The sequence below is a fragment of the Coregonus lavaretus genome (genome assembly GCF_964263955.1).
Source record: "Coregonus lavaretus genome assembly, chromosome: 24".
Taxonomy (NCBI): domain Eukaryota; kingdom Metazoa; phylum Chordata; class Actinopteri; order Salmoniformes; family Salmonidae; genus Coregonus; species Coregonus lavaretus.
The window spans coordinates 39671579-39694826 of NC_140011.1; the positions used below are offsets into that span (position 1 = coordinate 39671579).

General features: G+C 40.8%; 1 protein-coding gene across 1 annotated transcript in view; it reads left to right on the forward strand.

Annotated features, from left to right (window-relative positions):
* Positions 1 to 4904: 4904 nt before the first annotated feature.
* LOC311099876 (uncharacterized protein) overlaps positions 4905 to 23248 on the forward strand; it is a gene marked incomplete at its 5' end in the record, with an annotated part of 33216 nt that continues 14872 nt past the window's right edge. Inside the window, 8 exons of the mRNA XM_084140598.1 lie at positions 4905 to 4955; positions 5195 to 5221; positions 6282 to 6308; positions 6499 to 6525; positions 19384 to 19455; positions 19541 to 19671; positions 19775 to 19973; positions 20943 to 21059. Coding sequence (XP_083996724.1) covers positions 4905 to 4955; positions 5195 to 5221; positions 6282 to 6308; positions 6499 to 6525; positions 19384 to 19455; positions 19541 to 19671; positions 19775 to 19973; positions 20943 to 21059 — 651 coding nt within the window. The remainder of the gene's footprint in view (positions 4956 to 5194; positions 5222 to 6281; positions 6309 to 6498; positions 6526 to 19383; positions 19456 to 19540; positions 19672 to 19774; positions 19974 to 20942; positions 21060 to 23248) is intronic.

Sequence of the window (23248 nt, forward strand, 5' to 3'; positions counted from 1 at the left end):
CCCATTGTCATAGCATCAGTTTTGGCAGGTCATGTGTACTATCTCCTCCTGTCTCTACACACAAGTGATACTCTGTAATGGACCAATCTTATCGGACTTGTACAAACATGGTCCAGACTAGTTCAGATATCTGAGAAGTAAACAGATAATTCCTCACTGGTAGCTGTGCAAGTTGCACACTATGAAATATAGGTTGTTGTTTTTTATCAAGCTGGAACCCCAACTTTGGTGACAACAAAAGACAGGTAATGTGTTACAATTCAAGTGGTATGACTTTTTTATTCAATTCAATTGTTGCAATTGAAACCAAATCATTTGTTGAATGGTAAATATAGACTACCCGTATGTTAAATGTGTAAACTAATAAATGGACAAATGAATAACCTCCGTTCATCTCTCTCTCTCTGTCATTCTTCTAGGGCCTCCAGGAAAACGGGGAAGGATGGGAAGACGAGGCGACCCTGGTAGCTATTCTCTCTTAGTTCCCATGATCCCTCAGTGTTTTCACCTCTTATCGTCCTCAGCAGTGTGTTTAATGGGGATGTTTATGTGAGCCAAAGGGTAGAGTGTATCAAAGTGACCAACAGATCTGAGTGAACTGTACAGTACCTCCCTACAGTCCCTGGTTGCCGCCAGCCGGGGGAGGTTTGACAGCGTGCGGCTGCTGCAGGCTCCTTAATGACCTTTCACCCTGCCAGTATCGCCTGCCTGGTGGCCTCACTTTTCTCTCTTTCCTCTGAAGGAATCGATCCGTTCTCAGGAATAGTTATACACAGACCTCTGTATACTCAAAATCCTTTCAGCCATGCCTATGGACGGCGGACTGCAAAGGGCCGTTGTGGAAGTACACCGTTAAACAGCGGGATATCTACTGCTATAATTGGGTCATTTCTCATCCCATCCTTTCTCAGAAGTGTGCAGTTCAATTTGCTTGGAATGTTCTTTGACATTTGTCATATGAGGAATTGTGGCAATTCTGACCTGTTTTTTTTTCTTCTTCTGTGGATATAAAACATGGTGGCCCCATGCAAGCCTTATCACAGCATCCTTAGCCAGAATCCACATTCATGATATGATCATCGAAACACCTTATTTGAAAATGCCAGAAGAAAAAATCCCCAAATAATCAAGAACACCTTGCCAGTGTTACAAAATTCCCTTGATGACATAGCAAGGTTTTAGTGCAGAGGTCTGAACGTTCCTCCTAGGAGTATACTCATCCCCTATTATAAAGATGAATGTGCCCTTGAGAGAAGAGACTAGACTACACTACATCAGATACATACAGTGATCCATAATCTGGACAGTAAGATGAACTCCCCTTGTGTAGACCAGAGACAGATCTCATCCATGATGCATAGTGGTGGGTGGCGTCGGAGATAAATCACAATCTCATCTCATCACTTCATTCTCACATCATGGCTGGCCCCATGGGTCTGCCTATATCTACAATCTGTGGCTTCTACCTGTCAGTTCGGCCCTCGATAGTGCAGAACACATATGCAGCTAAGCTAGGGGGATGGAGAGAATCGTTTTTTCTGTTCAGGGGATTGAGTAGGGTTACTCCACTGTCTCCAACCCCCCAGCCCAGCGACATACATCTCCATGAAAAGCAGACTTCTGGCTTGTCTGCTGAGCTGACTCCTCTCCTGACTCACAAAGGTTCCTCCTGGCCCAGCATGGAATCCTCCTGGCCCACCATGGTTCCTCCTGGCTCATCATGGTTCCTCCTGGCCCACCATGGATCCTCTGGGCCCACCATGGTTCCTCCTGGCACACCATGGTTCTTCCTGGCACACCATGGTTCCTCCTGGCCCTGTCCCGGGATCCTCATCCTCTGCTCTGGATCCCTTTCTCTCTGGATCCCTTTCTCTCTGGATCCCTTTCTCTCTGGATCCCTTTGCCTCTCACCATGACAGGGAGTGGACTGGCATCTTAACTCTCCCTTATGGAAAAAAAACAATTGAATTTTGCATGTGAACACATGTGAAGTGTTCCAAAATAACATGTTTTCATGTGATCACATGTGATCTTATGTGAAGTTAATGTGATAACATGTCAACATGTAAAGCAACATGTGATAACATGAAACTACACATTCCAAAAACACGTTTTCACATGAAATCATGTGATTTTCCGCATGAAATCATGTGATTTTACTGTAAGGGCTGTGATAGAAGACCCTGAGACATCTATGTCCTCAGTCACTCCTTAGATTGACTATTTGATTACATGCTGGAGTGATGATGTGCAGGACTCTCCCTGAGCTGCCTGTATCTCAGTGTCACATCCCATTAGTGATACTAAATGTCTTAAGAGCATCATTACTAGTCTGTGGTGACCTAAATGCCAGAACTGGACAAGAACCTGACACTCTCAGCACACAGGGGGGAAACACCTACCTGGAGGTGACAGCATTCCTTCCCAAATATGCCCCCCTAGACACAACTATGACAAAACAACCAACAAAAGCGTCTCACAACTCCTGCAGCTCTGTCGCACACTGGGTATGTACATAGTCAATGGTTGGCTTCGAGGAGACTCCTATGGTAGATACACCTAAAGCTCATCCCTTGGCAGTAGTACTGTGGATTACTTTATCACTGACCTCAACCCAGATTCTCTCAGAGCGTTTACAGTCAGCCCACTGACACCCCTATCAGATCACAGCAAAATCAGTCTACTTGAACAAAACAATACTCAATCATGAGGCATCAAAGCCAAAGGAACTGCACAATATTAAGAAATGCTATAGCTGGAAGGAAAGTAGTGTAGAAACCTACCAAAAAACAATTAAGCAACAACAAATCCCTTTTAGACAACTTCCTGGACAAAACATTTAACTGAAATAGTGAAGGTGTAAACTTCACAGTAGAAAGCCTAAACAGTATATTTCACCTTTCAGCTTCCCTATTAAATAGAAAAATGTCAAGCAGACAAACTAAGAAAATGAAAAACAATAACAAATGGTTTGATGAAGAATGCAAAAACCTGAGAAAGAAATTGAGAAACCTATCCAACCAAAAACATAGAGACCCAGAAAACCTGAGCCTACGCCTTCACTATGGTGAATCACTAAAACAATACAGAAATACACTACGGAAAAAGAAGGAACAGCACGTCAGAAATCAGCTAAATTTAATTGAAGAATCCTCTCCTCTACTCTAACCACTTCTGGGAAAATTGGAACACACTAAAGAACCAACCACACAAAGAGTTACCTATCCAAAATCACAGTATCGAATCGCAATACATATAGAATCGCGAGAATCGCAATGCATATCGTATCGGCACCAAGGTGTCACGCCCTGGCTCTGGGACTCTGTTATGTTGAGCCAGGGTGTGTTGTTTCTATGTGTTTTGTGTTCTAGGTTGATTATCTAGCTCATGTGTTTCTGTGTTGGCCGGGGTGGTTCTCAATCAGAGGCAACGAGTATCAGCTGTTGCTTGTTGTCTCTGATTGGGAACCATACTTAGGCAGCCTGTTTTCCACAGTGTTTTGTGGGATATTGTTCCGTGTATGGTTTTGTATTGTAACCAAGGACTTCACGTTATCGTTTTGTTGTTTTGTTTCGTGTGGTGAATCAAAATAAAGTATGTTCACTCATCACGCTGCGCATTGGTCCACTTCTATCGACGATCATGACACAACGTATGATAATATCATATCGTGAGGTCCCTGGCAATTCCTGGCAGCCCTAGTTGACCCCCATCTCTGGTCATCATATAGCTGTAACAGCAGCCTCTCTCTTGTGGGCATGACTCCTGGCAGGCTGGAATTCAGACGGGTGAAAACAGAGAGAGGGATTGGTATTGCCCAGCCAGTCTCTGTGATTAATCAGTAGGGAAACAATGATATTACACAGGCCTGGATATCCTCATTGTGGTGTGTTTGTGTGTGTGTGTGTGTGTGTGTGTGTTTCGTGTAATGCAGGACAGATACACACACACACACACACACACACACACACACACACACACACACACAAGGAGAACAAAGGCAGGAGGGTGGAGCCTTCTGTAATCAAACTCATGTCTCTTGATTGCAATGACAACCGAACAAACAGAGCATCATGGGAACTGGGGTTTTGTTATGACAACGACTGATAAAGAGTATATGTACAGCACCTTTTGTTGTGACACAGGACACAACATGTTAGGGGTATTTTAGTAATCAACCTCCCACTGAGTTATATTCCAACTCCAACGTAGAACATGAAAGTTACCAGTGTGAAACTGATCACACGCCATCACTAACTGTATTTTTCTGTCCTTGTTTGTTTTCTGTTTCAGGATCTCCAGTAAGTACCGTTTCACCATGGTTAATAGGGATTTAGTAGATGTTTCAGGATCTCCAGTAAGTACTGTTTCACCATGGTTAATGGGGTTTTAGTAGATGTTTCAGGATCTCCAGTAAGTACTGTTTCACCATGGTTAATAGGGTTTTAGTAGATGTTTCAGGATCTCCAGTAAGTATAATTTCACCTTGATTAATGGGGTTTTAGTAGATGTTTCAGGTTCTCCAGTAAGTACTGTTTCACCTTGATTAATGGGGTTTTAGTAGATGTTTCAGGTTCTCCAGTAAGTACTGTTTCACCATGGTTAATAGGGTTTTAGTAGATGTTTCAGGATCTCCAGTAAGTATAATTTCACCTTGATTAATGGGGTTTTAGTAGATGTTTCAGGTTCTCCAGTAAGTACCGTTTCACCATGGTTAACAGGGTTTTAGTAGATGTTTCAGGATCTCCAGTAAGTACCGTTTCACCATGGTTAACAGGGTTTTAGTAGATTTTTCAGGATCTCCAGTAAGTACCGTTTCACCATGGTTAATGGGGTTTTAGTAGATGTTTCAGGATCTCCAGTAAGTACCGTTTCACCATGGTTAATAGGGTTTTAGTAGATTTATGAGGATACGTTTGGTCTGCATTAACCTGGTGGGCTACGCTTTAGATAAGGTAAGTGAATGGACACTGCACATGGGAGGCAACAGCAGGTAAATTATCATTTTCTGCTCAGCTCAAGTGCATTTGCTGTAGTATTTGACCTCAAGGTGTCAAGGGCAATGCTTTTTGAGAATTGCAGCATTAAAATGAAAAGTCTGCCATAATGGGTTTGTTTAAAAGCATCCTGATTTTAATCCTAATCCTGGCCTTTAGTTCTATTCTCTTCTCTGTGTTCTGTGTAATCCTAACAGGGCACGCCTGGACGGGATGGTTACCCGGTAAATGTCACTCTTAATCTCTTTTCTGAGCTAGTGGCTCAATTGTAGTAATACTCTAGATCTAGAATAATGTCTTCCATAACCTAGTCCTGGACTATAGTGATCTTCCCTCATGGCTCCAGTTGAGTGGTTCCGCTATTGTGTGTAATGTCACCTGCACCTCTCCTGGTTTCCAAAAAGCATTTTAAGGCTAGGTTCATCTTAGAACCATAAGAAACTGGGCCCAGGAGCATGACAGCACCACCTACTGGATACATCAGGCACAGCTATCTTTTTGTGTACAGAAATAATTCAAACAGGTCTACTCACTGCATCTCTACAAGTTTCTCCTCAAGCAAATAATGAATTTATGATGCTGCAACTTATCCATCTCTCAGGAACTTAAAAGGTGTTTTGTGGTCTCGAGCTGTCCCACATTTGGTTGTGTGTGTTGAGGTTTTAATAACATCAAATGGTTAATTCTACTCAGACAAAGGTTTGAGGCAGTTGTTCTGGCAGTAGGTCCAGATGCATTGGGTTGCATGCATTGGCATCCCACATGCTTAGTTAAGATCAACAGGGAAATGCGCTAGCCTGTGAAATTGCTCCAATAACCACAAAACCACATGTGGGTCCCGTTGGACTCACTGGTCCCCTCCCCCCCCCCCCCCCCCCCCCCCCACCCCCCCCCCCCACCCCCCCACCCCACCACACACACACAGTATTCACAGAACAGTTGATGTATGTCTCTTTTTGTTTTGAATCCTGGCTTCATTCATCTGTCTTTTTCACTTCAATGGCTGTGGAATATTATGATAGTTCCTCGGACAGAGTTCAAGAGCATGTCAGCACCTATGCAGCACTGGACAGCGACCTACATGATGGCTTTGCCATACAGTGAACATGTGGACTCTAGACTGACTGGATTTTTACCTATGTTTGTCAATGGCCTGCTAGATCATTGGCCAGCAGTGTGCCCGATTGATATGTTATTTTTGCTACCAAAACGTTAATGTACTGTACACAACTGTGTTTATCTTAGACATAATATGTATCCTCTATCCATGTTTCTGTACTCTAGGGCCCACTTGGGATGGATGGGAAGCCTGTAAGTAGCCTTCTTCATCCTGTTAATGTTGTGATATGATGTTAATATTCAGCTCACAGTGTACTTTATAGAGTACAACTATAATTATGTGTGTATTTAATTACCATAAACATTGTATGTGTTCTACTCTTGCCATGAACGACTTGTGATGTGATAATTTTGTGACTTAAACATTGTCTTCCATATTCAGGGTGCTCCTGGTCCTATGGGAAGCCAGGTATGTATGATGATCATTTTAAATATAACAAATATATAAATATTATCTGTTAAACTCCCCGGTTTGGATGATCAAACACCAGATGTGGACATGTGATGTAGAAGAGCTGACCGTCTGCCAAAACACTCCTCTGTTTTCCACGTCTCAGCTCATTATTCTGGCTCAATTGGTAGAGCATGGTGCTTGTAACGCCAGGATTAAGGGTCGCTTTGGATAAAATCGTCTGCTAAATGGCATACATAATTATTATATATTCCAAAGCTGTGTTACTAGTCTGGAAAGGTCTATCCATTCATCCGTGTGCTATATGAGCCCCTGAAGCCAGCCCTGAAGCCAGCCCTGAAGCCAGCCCTGAAGCCAGCCCTGTGTTTATATCCAAGGGGATAAATGGGGTGTGTCTTGACTGAAGTGAGCCTCTTTAAAAAGCCATTGCGTATTGGTCAACTGTTAAGACAGTTTGGAAAGTGAAATAGAGGCTATTTATAATTTACCCAGAGTTTTTTAAAAGTACCCTTTCTTAGAAGATGATCTGATTCATTACATTGTTCCGAAAGGCCTTGGCTTTTCAACACTATCCCTGCACCTCGTTAAAAATGTGCAATTACTTTTGATGGACACAGAACACAGAAACACACCATAATATTATATGGCATTCATCCCCACATGTAATTACTCAACGATCTGTACTATATCCAGAGGAAATGGTTGCAAGACCTGTGTAAAGATGTTGCCTTGAGTGTGGAGAGAGTATGGGCTTTGAGGCTCCTGTTATTCTACAGTATAAGGACATGCAGCAGCCCAATGTTACATCACTCTGACGTCTATAAACTCCATCTGCGTGAGGATTATAAACCCGCCTGAGTCCATTCATTCACAAAGCTCATATCAGCAGATGTCCTTCATCGCAATCTAAACACACTCTAAGAAGACCTCATCACGGAATGAATTGTAGAGCGTAATGCGCTGAGGCCGAAACCCATATGTCCTCCAGCCGTTGTAAGAGACACAGAGAGTTAATTAGTGAACAAAAGCTGTGTTCCTCAAACCCACACAACCCTGATTCCCTGCCAGAGGTATAAGGCATGGCTTTCTTTTGGGTCTTTACATGGAAAGTGAAAAGTAAAAAATGGCTGTGAATATCTTGTAAGGAATGAGGTGTCAGAGATTGTTATAGTCCGTTATTTCATTTTCCATGATCATGTTTTGTTTTTCTCCTTTATTGTCAGGGACTGCCTGGGCCAAAAGGAGAGCAGGTATGACTAAAGATTCCTTTTCTATAGTACAATTCATAAAGTTATGATACAATTTTAAACATGAAATGGAAAGAAGTTCTGGAAGCATGATTGTAACTTGCTTTGTACCTTTTGATTCCTGTCGTATACCTTGATCATCCATACTGTTCCTATCTGATAGTTATCTGATCAGTTCCTATTTGATGTAACATTTTCTACTTGTCCTGTTTTTTCTAGGGAGACCAAGGAGATATGGGGCCAAGGGTGAGAGAGTTAAATATGTCATAATATCATTCAAATACCACCAGAACTCATTTTACCGGCTCCACTCTCTCAGGTCAAATACAATGCTAATACGCACACGATGCATACCCTCATCCTTTGTTTTAGCCCACTGTTTTTTCTGTCCACCACAGGGAGAGATATGGGCCATATCAAATCAGGAATCCTGAAGAAAATCATGTTTGATTTGCTGTATACAGTACAAGTCAAAAGTTTGGAAGCACCTACTCATTCAAGGGTTTTTCTCTCTTGGCATTCTCTCAACCAGCTTCACCTGGAATGCTTTTCCAACAGTCTTGAAGGAGTTCCCACATACGTCCGACTCATCCCAAACCATCTCAATTGGGTTGAGGTCAGGGGATTGTGGAGGCCAGGTCATCTGATGCAGCACTCCATCACTCTCCTTCTTGGTAAAAAAAAGCCCTTACACAGCCTGGAGATGTGTTGGGTCATTGTCCTGTTAAAAAATAAATGATAGTCCTACTAAGCCCAAACCAGATGGGATGGCGTATCGCTGCAGAATGCTGTGGTAGCCGTGCTGGTTAAGTGTGCCTTGAATTCTGAATAAATTACAGACAGTGTCACCAGCAAAGCACCCCCACACAATAACACCTCCTCCTCCATGCTTTACGGTGGGAACTACACATGCGGAGATCATCCGTTCACCCACACCGCGTCTCATAAAAACACGGCGGTTGGAACAGAAAATCTCAAATTTGGACTCCAGACCAAAGGACTAATTTCCACCGGTCTAATGTCCATTGCTTGTGTTTCTTGGCCCAAGCAGGTCTCTTCTTATTATTGGTGTCCTTTAGTAGTGGTTTCTATGCAGCAATTCGACCTTGAAGGACTGATTCACACAGTCCCCTCTGAACAGTTGATTTTGAGATGTGTCTGTTAATTTCTGAGTCTGGTAACTCTAATGAACTTATCCTTTGCAGCAGAGGTAACTCTGGGTCTTCCATTCCTGTGGCAGTCCTCATGAGAGCCAGTTTCATCATAGCGCTTGATGGTTTTTGCAACTGCACTTGAAGAAACATTAAAAGTTCTAGAAATGTTCCATATTGACTGACCTTCATGTCTTAAAGTAATGAAGGACTGTCGTTTCTCTTTGCTTATTTGAGCTGTTCTTGCCATAATATGGACTTGGTCTTTTACCAAATAGGGCTATCTTCTGTATACCCCCCCCCCCCCCCCCCCCCCCCACACAAATTCCACAAATTAACTTTTAAGAAGGCACACCTGTTAATTGAAATGCATTCCAGGTGACTACCTCATGAAGCTGGTTGAGAGAATGCCAAGAGTGTGCAAAGCTGTCATCAAGGCAAAGGGTGGCTACATGTATGTATGTATATATATATATATACCATCTGAACCTATCGTAGCCCCATCAGTCAAGCCTACTGATTCCCCTGTAACCCACAACCCAACACACTTCTATTAGAAACAGGTGCCCTGGTCTGGCCTATTAAATTACTATTGCCCTGTTATTGTATTTAAGCCCCAACTAAATGGCATTCTGCTGTTCACTGTTCACACACACTGCCAGTCAAAAGTTTGGACACACCTACTCATTCAAGAGTTTTTCTTTATTTTTACTATGTTTACATTGTAGAATAATAGTGAAGACATCAAAACTATGAAATAACACATATGGAATCATGTAGTAACCAAAAAAGTGTTAAACAAATCAAATTATATTTTATATTTGAGATTCTTCAAATAGCCACCCTTTGCATTGATGACAGCTTTGCACACTCTTGGCATTCTCTCAACCAGCTTCATGAGGTAGTCACCTGGAATGCATTTGAATTTACAGGTGTGCCTTCTTAAAAGTTAATTTGTGGAATTTATTTCCTTCTTAATGTGTTTGAGCCAATCAGCTGTGTTGTGACAAGGTAGGGGGATATACAGAAGATAGCCCTATTTGGTAAAAGACCAAGTCCATATTATGGCCAGAACAACTCAAATAATCAAAGAGAAATGACAGTCCATCATTACTTTAAGACATAAAGGTCAGTCAATACGGAAAGTTTCAAGAACTTTGAAAGTTTCTTCAAGTGCCGTCAAGTGCTATGATGAAACTGGCTCTCATGAGGACCGCCACAGGAATGGAAGACCCAGAGTTACTTCTGTTGCATAGGATAAGTTCATTAGCGTTACCAGCCTCAGAAATTGCAGGCCAAATAAAAGCTTCACAGAGTTGAAGTCACAGACACATCTCAACATCAACTGTTCAGAGGGGACTGTGTGAAACAGGCCTTCATGGTCGAATTGCTGCAAAGAAACCACTACTAAAGGACACCAATAAGAAGAAGAGACCTGCTTGGGCCAAGAAACACGAGCAATGGACATTATACCAGTGGAAATGTGTCCTTTGGTCTGGAGTCCAAATTGGAGATTTTGGGTTCCAACCGCCGTGTCTTTGTGAGACGCGGTGTGGGAGAACGGATGATCTCCGCATGTGTAGTTCCCACCGTAAAGCATGGAGGAGGAGGTGTTAAGAGGTGGGGGTGCTTTGCTGGTGACACTGTCTGTGATTTATTTAGAATTCAAGGCACACTAAACCAGCATGGCTACCACATCATTCTGCAGCGATACACCATCCCATCTGGTTTGGACTTAGTGGGACTATCATTTGTTTTTTAACAGGACAATGACCCAACACATCTCCAGGCTGCGTAAGGGATTTTTTTCCAAGAAGGAGAGTGATGGAGTGCTGCATCAGATGACCTGGCCTCCACAATCCCCCGACCTCAACCAAATTGACATGGTCTCGGATGAGTCGGAGGGCAGAGTGAAGGAAAAGCAGTGTAGTATATGGAGAATTATGACTTTGCTAATGTTTTCAAGTGGAACCTGAGAGGATGTTTATTCCGTTTCAGAGGGAGCCGTTTTAGAGTGACACCCCATAGAACAGAGGGAGTCTGTTTGTTGGAGACAGGTGATTGGACAGTATGGGGAACCACCCATATTTTTGTAAAGATTATAAGTATGGGCTAGAGACAAAGAACATTAGAACAGACTCATTCTTTTGGGACTCTGTTCTCCGGATGCTATAGACATCTGTAAACTTATGCTGAAATCTTGTGATATGAATAAAACTTATGATCAAAGCTCAGTATAAGCGGACTCCTTTGTTTCAGAGCATAATTAGCAACATTAACTCGACACTACAGCAGCCAACAAGTGCTCAGCATATGTGGGAACTCCTTCAAGACTGTTGGAAAAGCATTCTAGGTGAAGCTGGTTGAGAGAATGCCCAGAGTGTGCAAAGCTGTCATCAAGGCAAAGGGTGGCTAATTGAAGAATCTCAAATATAAAATATATTTTGATTTGTTTAACACTTTTTTGGTTACTACATGATTCCATATGTGTTATTTCATTGTTTTGATGTCTTCACTATTATTCTACAATGTAGAAAATATTACAAATAAAGAAAAACCCTTGAATGAGTAGGTGTGTCCAAACTTTTGACTGGTACTGTAAGTCTACATCTCTAAAGAAAGACCCGGTTACCAGCTGTCCATGATAAGACCAAAAAAACATATTATTTTTCTGCCACTGCAAGAATGTGCTTTGGATTCATGTAGTCAACAAAACAATGTGTACTGTGAGAAACAAAAAAAGTGCTGCTTCTCATCTCTCTGCTCAGTATGTTGTCTTTTATGTATCTCGGAAACCTGGCAACGTGTTTTGATTGAACCAGTGCCTGAGTATATTACACAGAGTATATTACACAGAGTATATTACACAGAGTATATTACACACTTATTTTAGCATCAAGTCTTACTGTAGCATCTGTCTTAGACTGTCTTTTTATTTCCTTGCCTGAGTTATCATTGCAATATACCGTGAGCTGAACTCTCTGACTGAGAAGAAGTAAGGATGTAAATGTGTAAATGTCCCAGTTAACTGCAGCTTGGCAGGAGTCCACGTCCCAGTTAACTGCAGCTTGGCAGGAGTCCATGTCCCAGTTAACTGCAGCTTGGCAGGAGTCCACGTCCCAGTTAACTGCAGCTTGGCAGGAGTCCATGTCACTGGAAGTGTTTGGGCGTGTGTTGTGTTGCCTCTCCTGACCCAGGAAGTGAATTAAAGCTCTTGGAGCAGTGTAGACATCTGGCAGAGCCCAGCGTAGAGCCCATCGGGCACTGGTCTCCTTACTGTTGTCCTCTCTGCCGGGGTCAAGGCAAGTAGCACTGCAGCCAGTCATGTTCATGTATCTCTATTAATAAGATGCAATTTGTTTACCATCAGTTACTCTTTACTATTAACATACTTTACACATGAACTCATTTTTATATTGTGTTGTTGAGGCAGATGCAGTGTTGTGTTCGTGACCACCTAAAGCGAGACCGAGTCAAGACCGAGACCAGAAAGGTCCAATTCAAGAGCATCATTGTAATTGTTTCATATCACCACTATAATCACTAACCAAAACAGGTTTATAAATGGTCACTAACCCAAACAGGTTTATAAATGGTCACTAACCCAAACAGGTTTATAAATGATCTCTAACCCAAACAGGTTTATAAATGGTCATTAACCCAAACAGGTTTATAAATGGCACTAACCCAAACAGGTTTATAAATGGTCACTAACCCAAACAAGATTATAAATGGTCACTAACCCAAACAGATTTATAAATTATCTCTAACCCAAACAGGTTTATAAATGATCACTAACCCAAACAGGTTTATAAGTTATCATTAACCCAAACAGGTTTATAAATGATCACTAACCCAAACAGGTTTATAAATTATCATTAACCCAAACAGGTTTATAAGTTATCATTAACCCAAACAGGTTTATAAATGATCACTAACCCAAATAGGTTTATAAATGATCATTAACCCAAACAGGTTTATGAATGATCTCTAACCCAAACAGGTTTATAAATTATCATTAACCCAAACAGATTTATAAATTATCTCTAACCCAAACAGGTTTATAAATGATCACTAACCCAAACAGGTTTATAAGTTATCATTAACCCAAACAGGTTTATAAATGATCACTAACCCAAACAGGTTTATAAATTATCATTAACCCAAACAGGTTTATAAGTTATCATTAACCCAAACAGGTTTATAAATGATCACTAACCCAAATAGGTTTATAAATGATCATTAACCCAAACAGGTTTATGAATGATCTCTAACCCAAACAGGTTTATAAATTATCATTAACCCAAACAGGTTTATAAATGGTCACTAACCCAAACAGGTTTATAAATGATCATTAACCCAAACAGGTTTATAAATGGTCACTAACCCAAACAGGTTTATAAATGATCATTAACCCAAACAGGTTTATAAATGATCATTAACCCAAACAGGTTTATAAATTATCACTAACCCAAACAGGTTTATAAATGATCATTAACCCAAACAGGTTTATAAATGGTCACTAACCCAAACAGGTTTATAAATGATCACTAACCCAAACAGGTTTATAAATGATCATTAACCCAAACAGGTTTATAAATGATAACTAACCCAAACAGGTTTATAAATTATCATTAACCCAAACAAGATTATAAATGGTCACTAACCCAAACAGATTTATAAATTATCTCTAACCCAAACAGGTGTATAAGTTATCATTAACCCAAACAGGTTTATAAATGATCACTAACCCAAATAGGTTTATAAATGATCACTAACCCAAACAGGTTTATAAATTATCTCTAACCCAAACAGGTTTATAAATTATCATTAACCCAAACAGGTTTATAAATGGTCACTAACCCAAACAGGTTTATAAATGGTCACTAACCCAAACAGGTTTATAAATGATCACTAACCCAAACAGGTTCATAAGTTATCATTAACTCAAACAGGTTTATAAATTATCACTAACCCAAACAGGTTTATAAATGATCATTAACCCAAACAGGTTTATGAATGATCTCTAACCCAAACAGGTTTATAAATTATCATTAACCCAAACAGGTTTATAAATGCTCACTAACCCAAACAGGTTTATAAATGATCATTAACCCAAACAGGTTTATAAATGATCATTAACCCAAACAGGTTTATAAATTATCATTAACCCAAACAGGTTTATAAATGATCATTAACCCAAACAGGTTTAAAAATGATCACTAACCCAAACAGGTTTATAAATGATCATTAACCCAAACAGGCTTATAAATGGTCACTAACCCAAACAGGTTTATAAATTATCACTAACCCAAACAGGTTTATAAATGGTCACTAACCCAAACAGGTTTATAAATTATCACTAACCCAAACAGGTTTATAAATGGTCCCTCACCCAAACAGGTTTATAAATGTTCACTAACCCAAACAGGTTTATGAATGGTCACTAACCCAAACAGGTTTATAAATTATCACTAACCCAAACAGGTTTATAAATGGTCACTAACCCAAACAGGTTTATAAATGATCACTAACCCAAACAGGTTTATAAATGGTCACTAACTCAAACAGGTTTATAAATGATCATTAACCCAAACAGGTTTATAAATTATCACTAACCCAAACAGGTTTATAAATGATCATTAGCCCAAAGAGGTTTATAAATGATCACTAATCCCAAACAGGTTTATAAATGATCACTAACCCAATCAGGTTTATAAATTATCATTAACCCAAACAGGTTTATAAATGGTCACTAACCCAAACAGGTTTATAAATGATCATTAACCCAAACAGGTTTATAAATGGTCACTAACCCAAACAGGTTCATAAATGATCATTAACACAAACAGGTTTATAAATTATCATTAACCCAATCAGGTTTATAAATGATCATTAACCCAAATAGGTTTATAAATGATCATTAACCCAAACAGGTTTATAAATGGTCACTAACCCAAACAGGTTCATAAATGATCATTAACCCAAACAGGTTTATAAATTATCATTAACCCAAACAGGGTTATAAATTATCACTAACCCAAACAGGTTTATAAATGATCATTAACCCAAACAGGTTTATAAATGATCTCTAACCCAAACAGGTTTATAAATTATCATTAACCCCAAAAGGTTTATAAATTATCACTAACCCAAACAGGTTTATAAGTTATCATTAACCCAAACAGGTTTATAAATGATCACTAACACAAACAGGTTTAGAAATTATCATTAACCCAAACAGGTTTGTAAATGATCTCTAACCCAAACAGGTTTATAAATTATCATTAACCCAAACAGGTTTATAAATTGTCACTAACCCAACCAGGTTTATAAATGATCATTAACCCAAATAGGTTTATAAATGATCATTAACCCAACCAGGTTTATAAATGATCATTAACCCAAACAGGTTTATAAATTATCACCAACCCAAACAGGTTTATAAATGATCACCAACCCAAACAGGTTTATAAATGGTCACTAACCCAAACAGGTTTATAAATGATCACTAACCCAAACAGGTTTATAAATGGTCACTAACCCAAACAGGTTTATAAATTATCACTAACCCAAACAGGTTTATAAATGGTCCCTCACCCAAACAGGTTTATAAATGTTCACTAACCCAAACAGGTTTATGAATGGTCACTAACCCAAACAGGTTTATAAATTATCACTAACCCAAACAGGTTTATAAATGGTCACTAACTCAAACAGGTTTATAAATGATCATTAACCCAAACAGGTTTATAAATGATCACTAACCCAAACAGGTTTATAAATGATCATTAGCCCAAAGAGGTTTATAAATGATCACTAACCCAAACAGGTTTATAAATGATCACTAACCCAATCAGGTTTATAAATTATCATTAACCCAAACAGGTTTATAAATGGTCACTAACCCAAACAGGTTTATAAATGGTCACTAACCCAAACAGGTTTATAAATGATCATTAACCCAAACAGGTTTATAAATGGTCACTAACCCAAACAGGTTCATAAATGATCATTAACCCAAACAGGTTTATAAATTATCATTAACCCAAACAGGTTTATAAATGATCATTAACCCAAACAGGTTTATAAATGATCATTAACCCAAACAGGTTTATAAATTATCACTAACCCAAACAGGTTTATAAATGATCATTAACCCAAACAGGTTTATAAATGATCTCTAACCCAAACAGGTTTATAAATTATCATTAACCCCAAAAGGTTTATAAATTATCACTAACCCAAACAGGTTTATAAGTTATCATTAACCCAAACAGGTTTATAAATGATCACTAACACAAACAGGTTTAGAAATTATCATTAACCCAAACAGGTTTATAAATGATCTCTAACCCAAACAGGTTTAGAAATGATCATTAACCCAAACAGGTTTATAAATTGTCACTAACCCAACCAGGTTTATAAATGATCATTAACCCAAACAGGTTTATAAATGATCATTAACCCAACCAGGTTTATAAATGATCATTAACCCAAACAGGTTTATAAATGATCACCAACCCAAACAGGTTTATAAATGGTCACTAACCCAAACAGGTTTATAAATTATCACTAACCCAAACAGGTTTATAAATGGTCACTAACCCAAACAGGTTTATAAATTATCACTAACCCAAACAGGTTTATAAATGGTCCCTCACCCAAACAGGTTTATAAATGTTCACTAACCCAAACAGGTTTATGAATTGTCACTAACCCAAACAGGTTTATAAATTATCACTAACCCAAACAGGTTTATAAATGGTCACTAACCCAAACAGGTTTATAAATTATCACTAACCCAAACAAATTTATAAATGATCATTAACCCAAACAGGTTTATAAATGATCTCTAACCCAAACAGGTTTATAAATGATCATTAACCCAAACAGGTTTATAAATGATCATTAACCCAAACAGGTTTATAAATTATCACTAACCCAAATAGGTTTATAAATTATCATTAACCCAAACAGGTTTATAAATGATTATTAACCCAAACAGGTTTATAAATTATCACTAACCCAAACAGGTTTATAAATGATCACTAACCCAAACAGGTTTATAATAGATTAAAAAAAGACAATATACACTGAGTGTACAAAACATTAAGAACACCTGCTCTTTCCATGACAGGTGAAAGCTATGATCCCTTATTGATGTCACCTGTTAAATCCACTTCAATCAGTGTAGATGAAGGGGAGGAGATGGGTTAAAGAAGGATTTTTAAGCCTTGAGACAATTGAGAAATGACTTGTGTGTATGTGTGCCATTCAGGGGGTGAATGGGCAAGACAAAAAATGTAAATGCCTTTGAATGGAGTATGGTAGTAGGTGCCAGGTGTACCGGTTTGTGTCAAGAACTGCAACGCTGCAGGGTTTTTGACACTCAACAGTTTCCTGTGTGTATCAAGTATGGTCCACCACCCAAAGGACATCCAGCCAACTTGACACAACTGTGGGAAGCATTGAAGTCAACATCGGCTAGCATCCCTGTGGAATGCTTTCAACACCTTGTAGAGTCCATGTCCTGAGGGCAAAAGAGGGTGCAACTCAATATTAGGAAGGTGTTCCTAATGTTTTGTACACTCAGTGTACGTAACAACTTCCCCCAGTCTCCCCTAATAATAGTGAGCATGCAACTTTCAAACAACTTCCCCCATTCTTCCCTACTAGCGAATCAATTACATTCTGACGAGCGCAACAAAGTTTGAGGATATTCAATGAAAGTAAAGGACAGTAATGTTAAAAGTGAAAAGTGAAATAGGAAGCCCAGATTTCAATATGCAATAAGTTATGAATGTGTCATGAGGGAGTGTGGATATTTGACCTGGCAAAGCAGTTTTATGGGTTGACTGAATGGGAGCTGATAATTATGATTTTTTTACTCAGCTGGTCTGGGGAAGAAATGATGAGTCCTCATTGTCCGAGACCGAGTCAAGACCGAGACACTCAATATGTGGTCTACACTACAACACTGAGCAGATCCATTCCTGTCAATCTGAAGCCCTCTCAGTCTGTCTCAAAGTTGATTCTGGCCTGGTTTCCATTTGAGTTCATTGTTTCGTAGACGGCCCTCCAAAGGGCTTCTTTATGGATAAGTACTTGTAGTTCATAATATTAGACATATGAGAGCACTTTCATGCCATTCTAGCACTTCAATGTGTATGTGAGTTCATAGGAGGGTGTCCATACTGATGAGCGTACAGTCTACCATGGTTGTTGGGGGGAGGGGGGGACACCAGCAGGGTTGGGAACACCAGCAGGGTTGGGGACACCAGCAGGGTTGGGGTCAATTCCATTTAAATTCCAGTCAATTCAGAAAGTACACAAAATTCCAAATGTTCCTCTTTGAAAAGCAGTTGACATTTCAGTGTACTTCCTGAAATGACTGGAATTGACTCCAGCCCTGGACACCAGGGAGAATATAGTCTTAGCCTCTAAACCCACAGCAATTCACATTGACCACAGCTCTGACAAAAACATAATGGACAAGACTGCCAGAATCTCTCCATGGATGGTCGATAATTATATGAAGTCTATCAGAAAAGTTTGGGCCACAAGACAACTAGGCTGCTATTGTTTGAGGCTTGAAACTAGACAGAAGGCCTATTGTCTTTGTATTCTCTAGTCTACGGTTATGGTTGAGCGGCTTTACACATGCTGGAACTGGACTTTTGTGCTTACTCACAGATGGATCAATAACCTCAATAACATCCCTCTGTTGTCTCTCACTCTACTCGTCATTCATCATCCCCCTCTTACCCAACCCCTCCTCTCTCGTCCCTCCATCATAACTCTCCTTTCCAACGCTGTCAAAAACCTCACCCCAGGGACCCCCTGCACTCACGGGCTCTGCAGGTCTGCTCAGTAATCAGATTCTCACGGTCAAGGTTTGTCCCACCCTCCTCACCCATCTGTCATGGACCGGGTCCTCTGTCTCCATCCAGCCTTGCCAATCACTTCCCTTTGCTACCTTCTCCATCTCTCCTGTTCTGTTCAGCCTGTAGAGAAAACTAGTTGCTGGCGTCAGTTTTAAATGACTGTTTAACCTCTCTCTCTCTCTCTCTCTCTCTCTCTCTCTCTCTCTCTCTCTCTCTCCGTCTCCTCTCTCTCTCTCTCTCTCTCTCTCTCTCTCTCTCTCTCTCTCTCTCTCTCTCTCTCTCTCTCTCTCTCTCTCTCTCTCTCTCTCATCCTCTCACTCTCTCATCCTCTCACTCTCATCCTCTCTCCTCTAATTCTGTCTCGCTCTCTCTCTCTCTCATCCTCATCCTCCCACTCTCTCATCCTCTCATCCTCTCACTCTCTCACTCTCTCATCCTCTCTCCTCTAATTCTGTCTCTCTCTCTCTCTCTCATCCTCTCATCCTCTCACTCTCTCATTTTCTCATCCTCTCATTCTCTCTCTTCCTTTCTCTCTCTCTCTTCTCTCTCTCCCTTTCTCTCTGGAGTCAGATGGTCTTCCCGCGCTTCGACCACGGCTTTCTCTCTGGCGACCAGCACACTTTTCACAAACGCCTCCTGAAGGTACTGTAGAGCGGGCGCATCTTTCCCTGCTCTCTTCTCCTCTCCCTTCAAGCTGGCTCACCCTCTCTTCTCCTCTCCCTTCAAGCTGGCTCACCCTCTCTTCTCCTCTCCCTTCAAGCTGGCTCACACTCTCTTCTTCTCTCCCTTCATGCTGGCTCACCCTCTCTTCTTCTCTTACTTCAAGCTTGCTCACCCTCTCTTCTTCTCTTCCTTCAAGCTGGCTCACCCTCTTCTTCTCTTCCTTCAAGCTGGCTCACCCTCTCTTCTTCTCTTCTCTTCCTTCAAGCTGGCTCACCCTCTCTTCTTCTCTTCCTTCAAGCTGGCTCACCCTCTTCTTCTCTTCCTTCAAGCTGGCTCACCCTCTCTTCTCCTCTCCCTTCAAGCTGGCTCACCCTCTCTTCTCCTCTCCCTTCAAGCTGGCTCACACTCTCTTCTTCTCTCCCTTCATGCTGGCTCACCCTCTCTTCTTCTCTTACTTCAAGCTTGCTCACCCTCTCTTCTTCTCTTCCTTCAAGCTGGCTCACCCTCTTCTTCTCTTCCTTCAAGCTGGCTCACCCTCTCTTCTTCTCTTCTCTTCCTTCAAGCTGGCTCACCCTCTCTTCTTCTCTTCCTTCAAGCTGGCTCACCCTCTTCTTCTTCTCCTTCAAGCTGGCTCACCCTCTCTTCTTCTCTTCCTTCTAGCTGGCTCACCCTCTCTTTTTCTCTTCTTTCAAGCTGGCTCACCCTCTCTTCTTCTCTTCCTTCAAGCTGGCTCACCCTCTCTTCTTCTCTTCCTTCAAGCTGGCTCACCCTCTTCTTCTCTTCCTTCAAGCTGGCTCACCCTCTCCTCTTCTCTTCTTTCAAGCTGGCTCACCCTCTCTTCTTCTCTTTCTTCAAGCTGGCTCACCCTCTCTTCTTCTATCACTTTCCTCCCCCTTTTATATCTCACACGTACAATGTTATTGTCCTCAAGCATTTCTCTGTTTGCCGCTCTGCCACTTTCTTCCACGTCTGCTTCACATTAGAGAGAAAATGAGTGGGAAAGTAAATGATGCCTCTTTGGAAAGTGAGTTTGAATAAATTGCATTGTTTGTGGATGATAATTGGTGGAAAGAATGCCAGAGAGAACTACGCTAATTGGAGAAGAAGAATAGCTTGTTGTTTACGCGACAATATAAATGGCTGATAATATGAATGTTAAACATCTTGTTTTGAATACAACCACATCAGTCATTCAACAGTCTTATAGAGTGAATGTTATGCGTAGCCGGAGTTTTAGAGTTTTAGACTCGCTTTAACACATTGGCGAGGATGGTTGGCGGCAAACACCAGACACTTTGTGAAAAGAGACAAAGTTTTGAATTAACTATCCAGAACATTGCTAAAACTGAAGATATTGAAAGTGGTTCAATAACTTGTCAATTGTTTTGCAACTTTTTTGATTGATAATACTGTGGGAATTGGGATTATTTACCTAAACTCATACTTCTCCCTCCCTGTCCATACAGGGTGACCAGGGTCAGGCTGGTCCCCCTGGACCCCCGGGGCCCCCTGGATCACCAGGTCCCAGAGGACCCCCTGGGAACACTGGGAAGGATGGGCCCAGAGGACCCACTGGAGAGCAGGTACAGTAAGACAGATTTCCTCCTCTCATCCATGTCACTACAGTCACCTCACTACAGTCACCTCACTACAGTCACCTCACTACAGTCACCTCACTACAGTCAGCTCACTACAGTCACCTCACTACAGTCAGCTCACTACAGTCACCTCACTACAGTCAGCTCACTACAGTCACCTCACTACAGTCAGCTCACTACAGTCACCTCACTACAGTCACCTCACTACAGTCACCTCACTACAGTCACCTCACTACAGTCACCTCACTACAGTCAGCTCACTACAGTCACCTCACTACAGTCAGCACACTACAGTCAGCTCACTACAGTCAGCTCACTACAGTCACCTCACTACAGTCACCTCACTACAGTCACCTCACTACAGTCACCTCACTACAGTCACCTCACTACAGTCAGCTCACTACATGGTAGGAGAGAGAGGAAAGGCCGAAAGATGAAATTAGTTCAATTAGTTGGTTTAACAATAAATACGCTTTTTTATTTACTTCCAATTACCTCCAAGAGTTACTGAATATCCTCTCTGCTTCAGTTTGGTCCTCAATTCATGCACCTTGGTTGGAGAGCGAGCTAGCTAGTGTTCCTTTCCCTTTTTTTACTGGTAGGAGAGATAATATAGTGCTTTTCATTATACAGATAATCTCAATGATGCATAAAAACCAAAAGTACATGTGGTTGTTGGTGTTCAACAGAGGTTGGCGCGTCCAGGTCACATCCCTCTCTGATGGGCTGCACATAGGCCAAGCCTATAACTGTCTCCTGAAGGTCAGTGGGGGGCCACCACGCTCCACCCTCAGCACTCTGCTCCGCCTTGCCGTTCTCAGCTCCTTTGATGCCCTGAAGCAGGCTTGAGTAGGGAGGTCACATCCAGCACGGGGGGGGGACGTCAGTAAGATAGGTCCCGATCTTCAGGCCAGCCCTTACCATCCCCAGCTTCTCTGCAGACTCTGTGGGTAGATACTCCTCAAACAACATGTAGTACCCACCTGGGTGAAGCCGGCGTCCGCTAGATTTCGCTAGGGCATCTGATTGGTCTGATTGGTCTGTCATGTCATGTGGTGGGGAGGGGAAGACAGACAGACAGTTGTCCTGATAAGTAGTTTGGCATGGATGCCCAAGTGATTGATTGTCAGACCACTAAAGATTTCAGAGCGTTATTTATTGCTGATGGAGATGTCACAAGTCAATGTTATAATAAGCACCAGATGTTTAACCTTTAGGCCATGGTATACTCCAGGGGTGTCAAACTCATTTTAGCTCAGGGGCCACATGGAGGAAAATCTATTCCCAAGTGGGCCGGACCGGAAAAATCATGGTATATATAACTTAAAAACAACAACTTCAGATTGTTTTCTTTGTTTTAATACGATCAACATACAACATAAAGCTGGAGCCTGAGGACAGTGTGTCCAAAATAGTACAAGCAGAACATCACTATTAATCATAAAACACGTCAAGTTTATTTGAAAATTCTAAAGAAAAAGAACACACAAACACACAATACCTCAGTGATTAACAGAACTTTCACAGATCACAGAACTATATCAGGGTGTCATTTCTCAGGCAGAAATGTAGATAAAAATAATGAAATCCTGTTCCCCAAACAAGTGCAAGAACCACAGTCAAGAATAGGTTAAATATACAAATAAAATCAATTAAAAACAATAGCACATCAACATAAAAACATATAAACATAAAGCTGGAGCCTGAGGACAGTGTCCAAAAGCACAACATCACTATTAATCATAAAACACCTCAAGTTATTTGAAAGTTCTGAGGACAAAGAACACACAAACACACAATGCCTCAGTGATTAACAGAACTGTTTCACAGATCACAGAACTATATCAGGGTGTCATTTCTCAGGCAGAAATGTAGATAAAAATAATGAAATCCTGTACCCCAAACAAGTGAAAGAACCACAGAGTCAAGAATAGGTTAAATATACAAATAAAATAATATCAATTAAAAACAATAGCACATCAACATAAAAACATATAAACATAAAGCTGGAGCCTGAGGACAGTGTCCAAAAGCACAACATCACTATTAATCATAAAACACCTCAAGTTATTTGAAAGTTCTGAGGACAAAGAACACACAAACACACAATGCCTCAGTGATTCACAGAAGTATATCACAGATCACAGAACTATATCAGGGTGTCATTTCTCAGG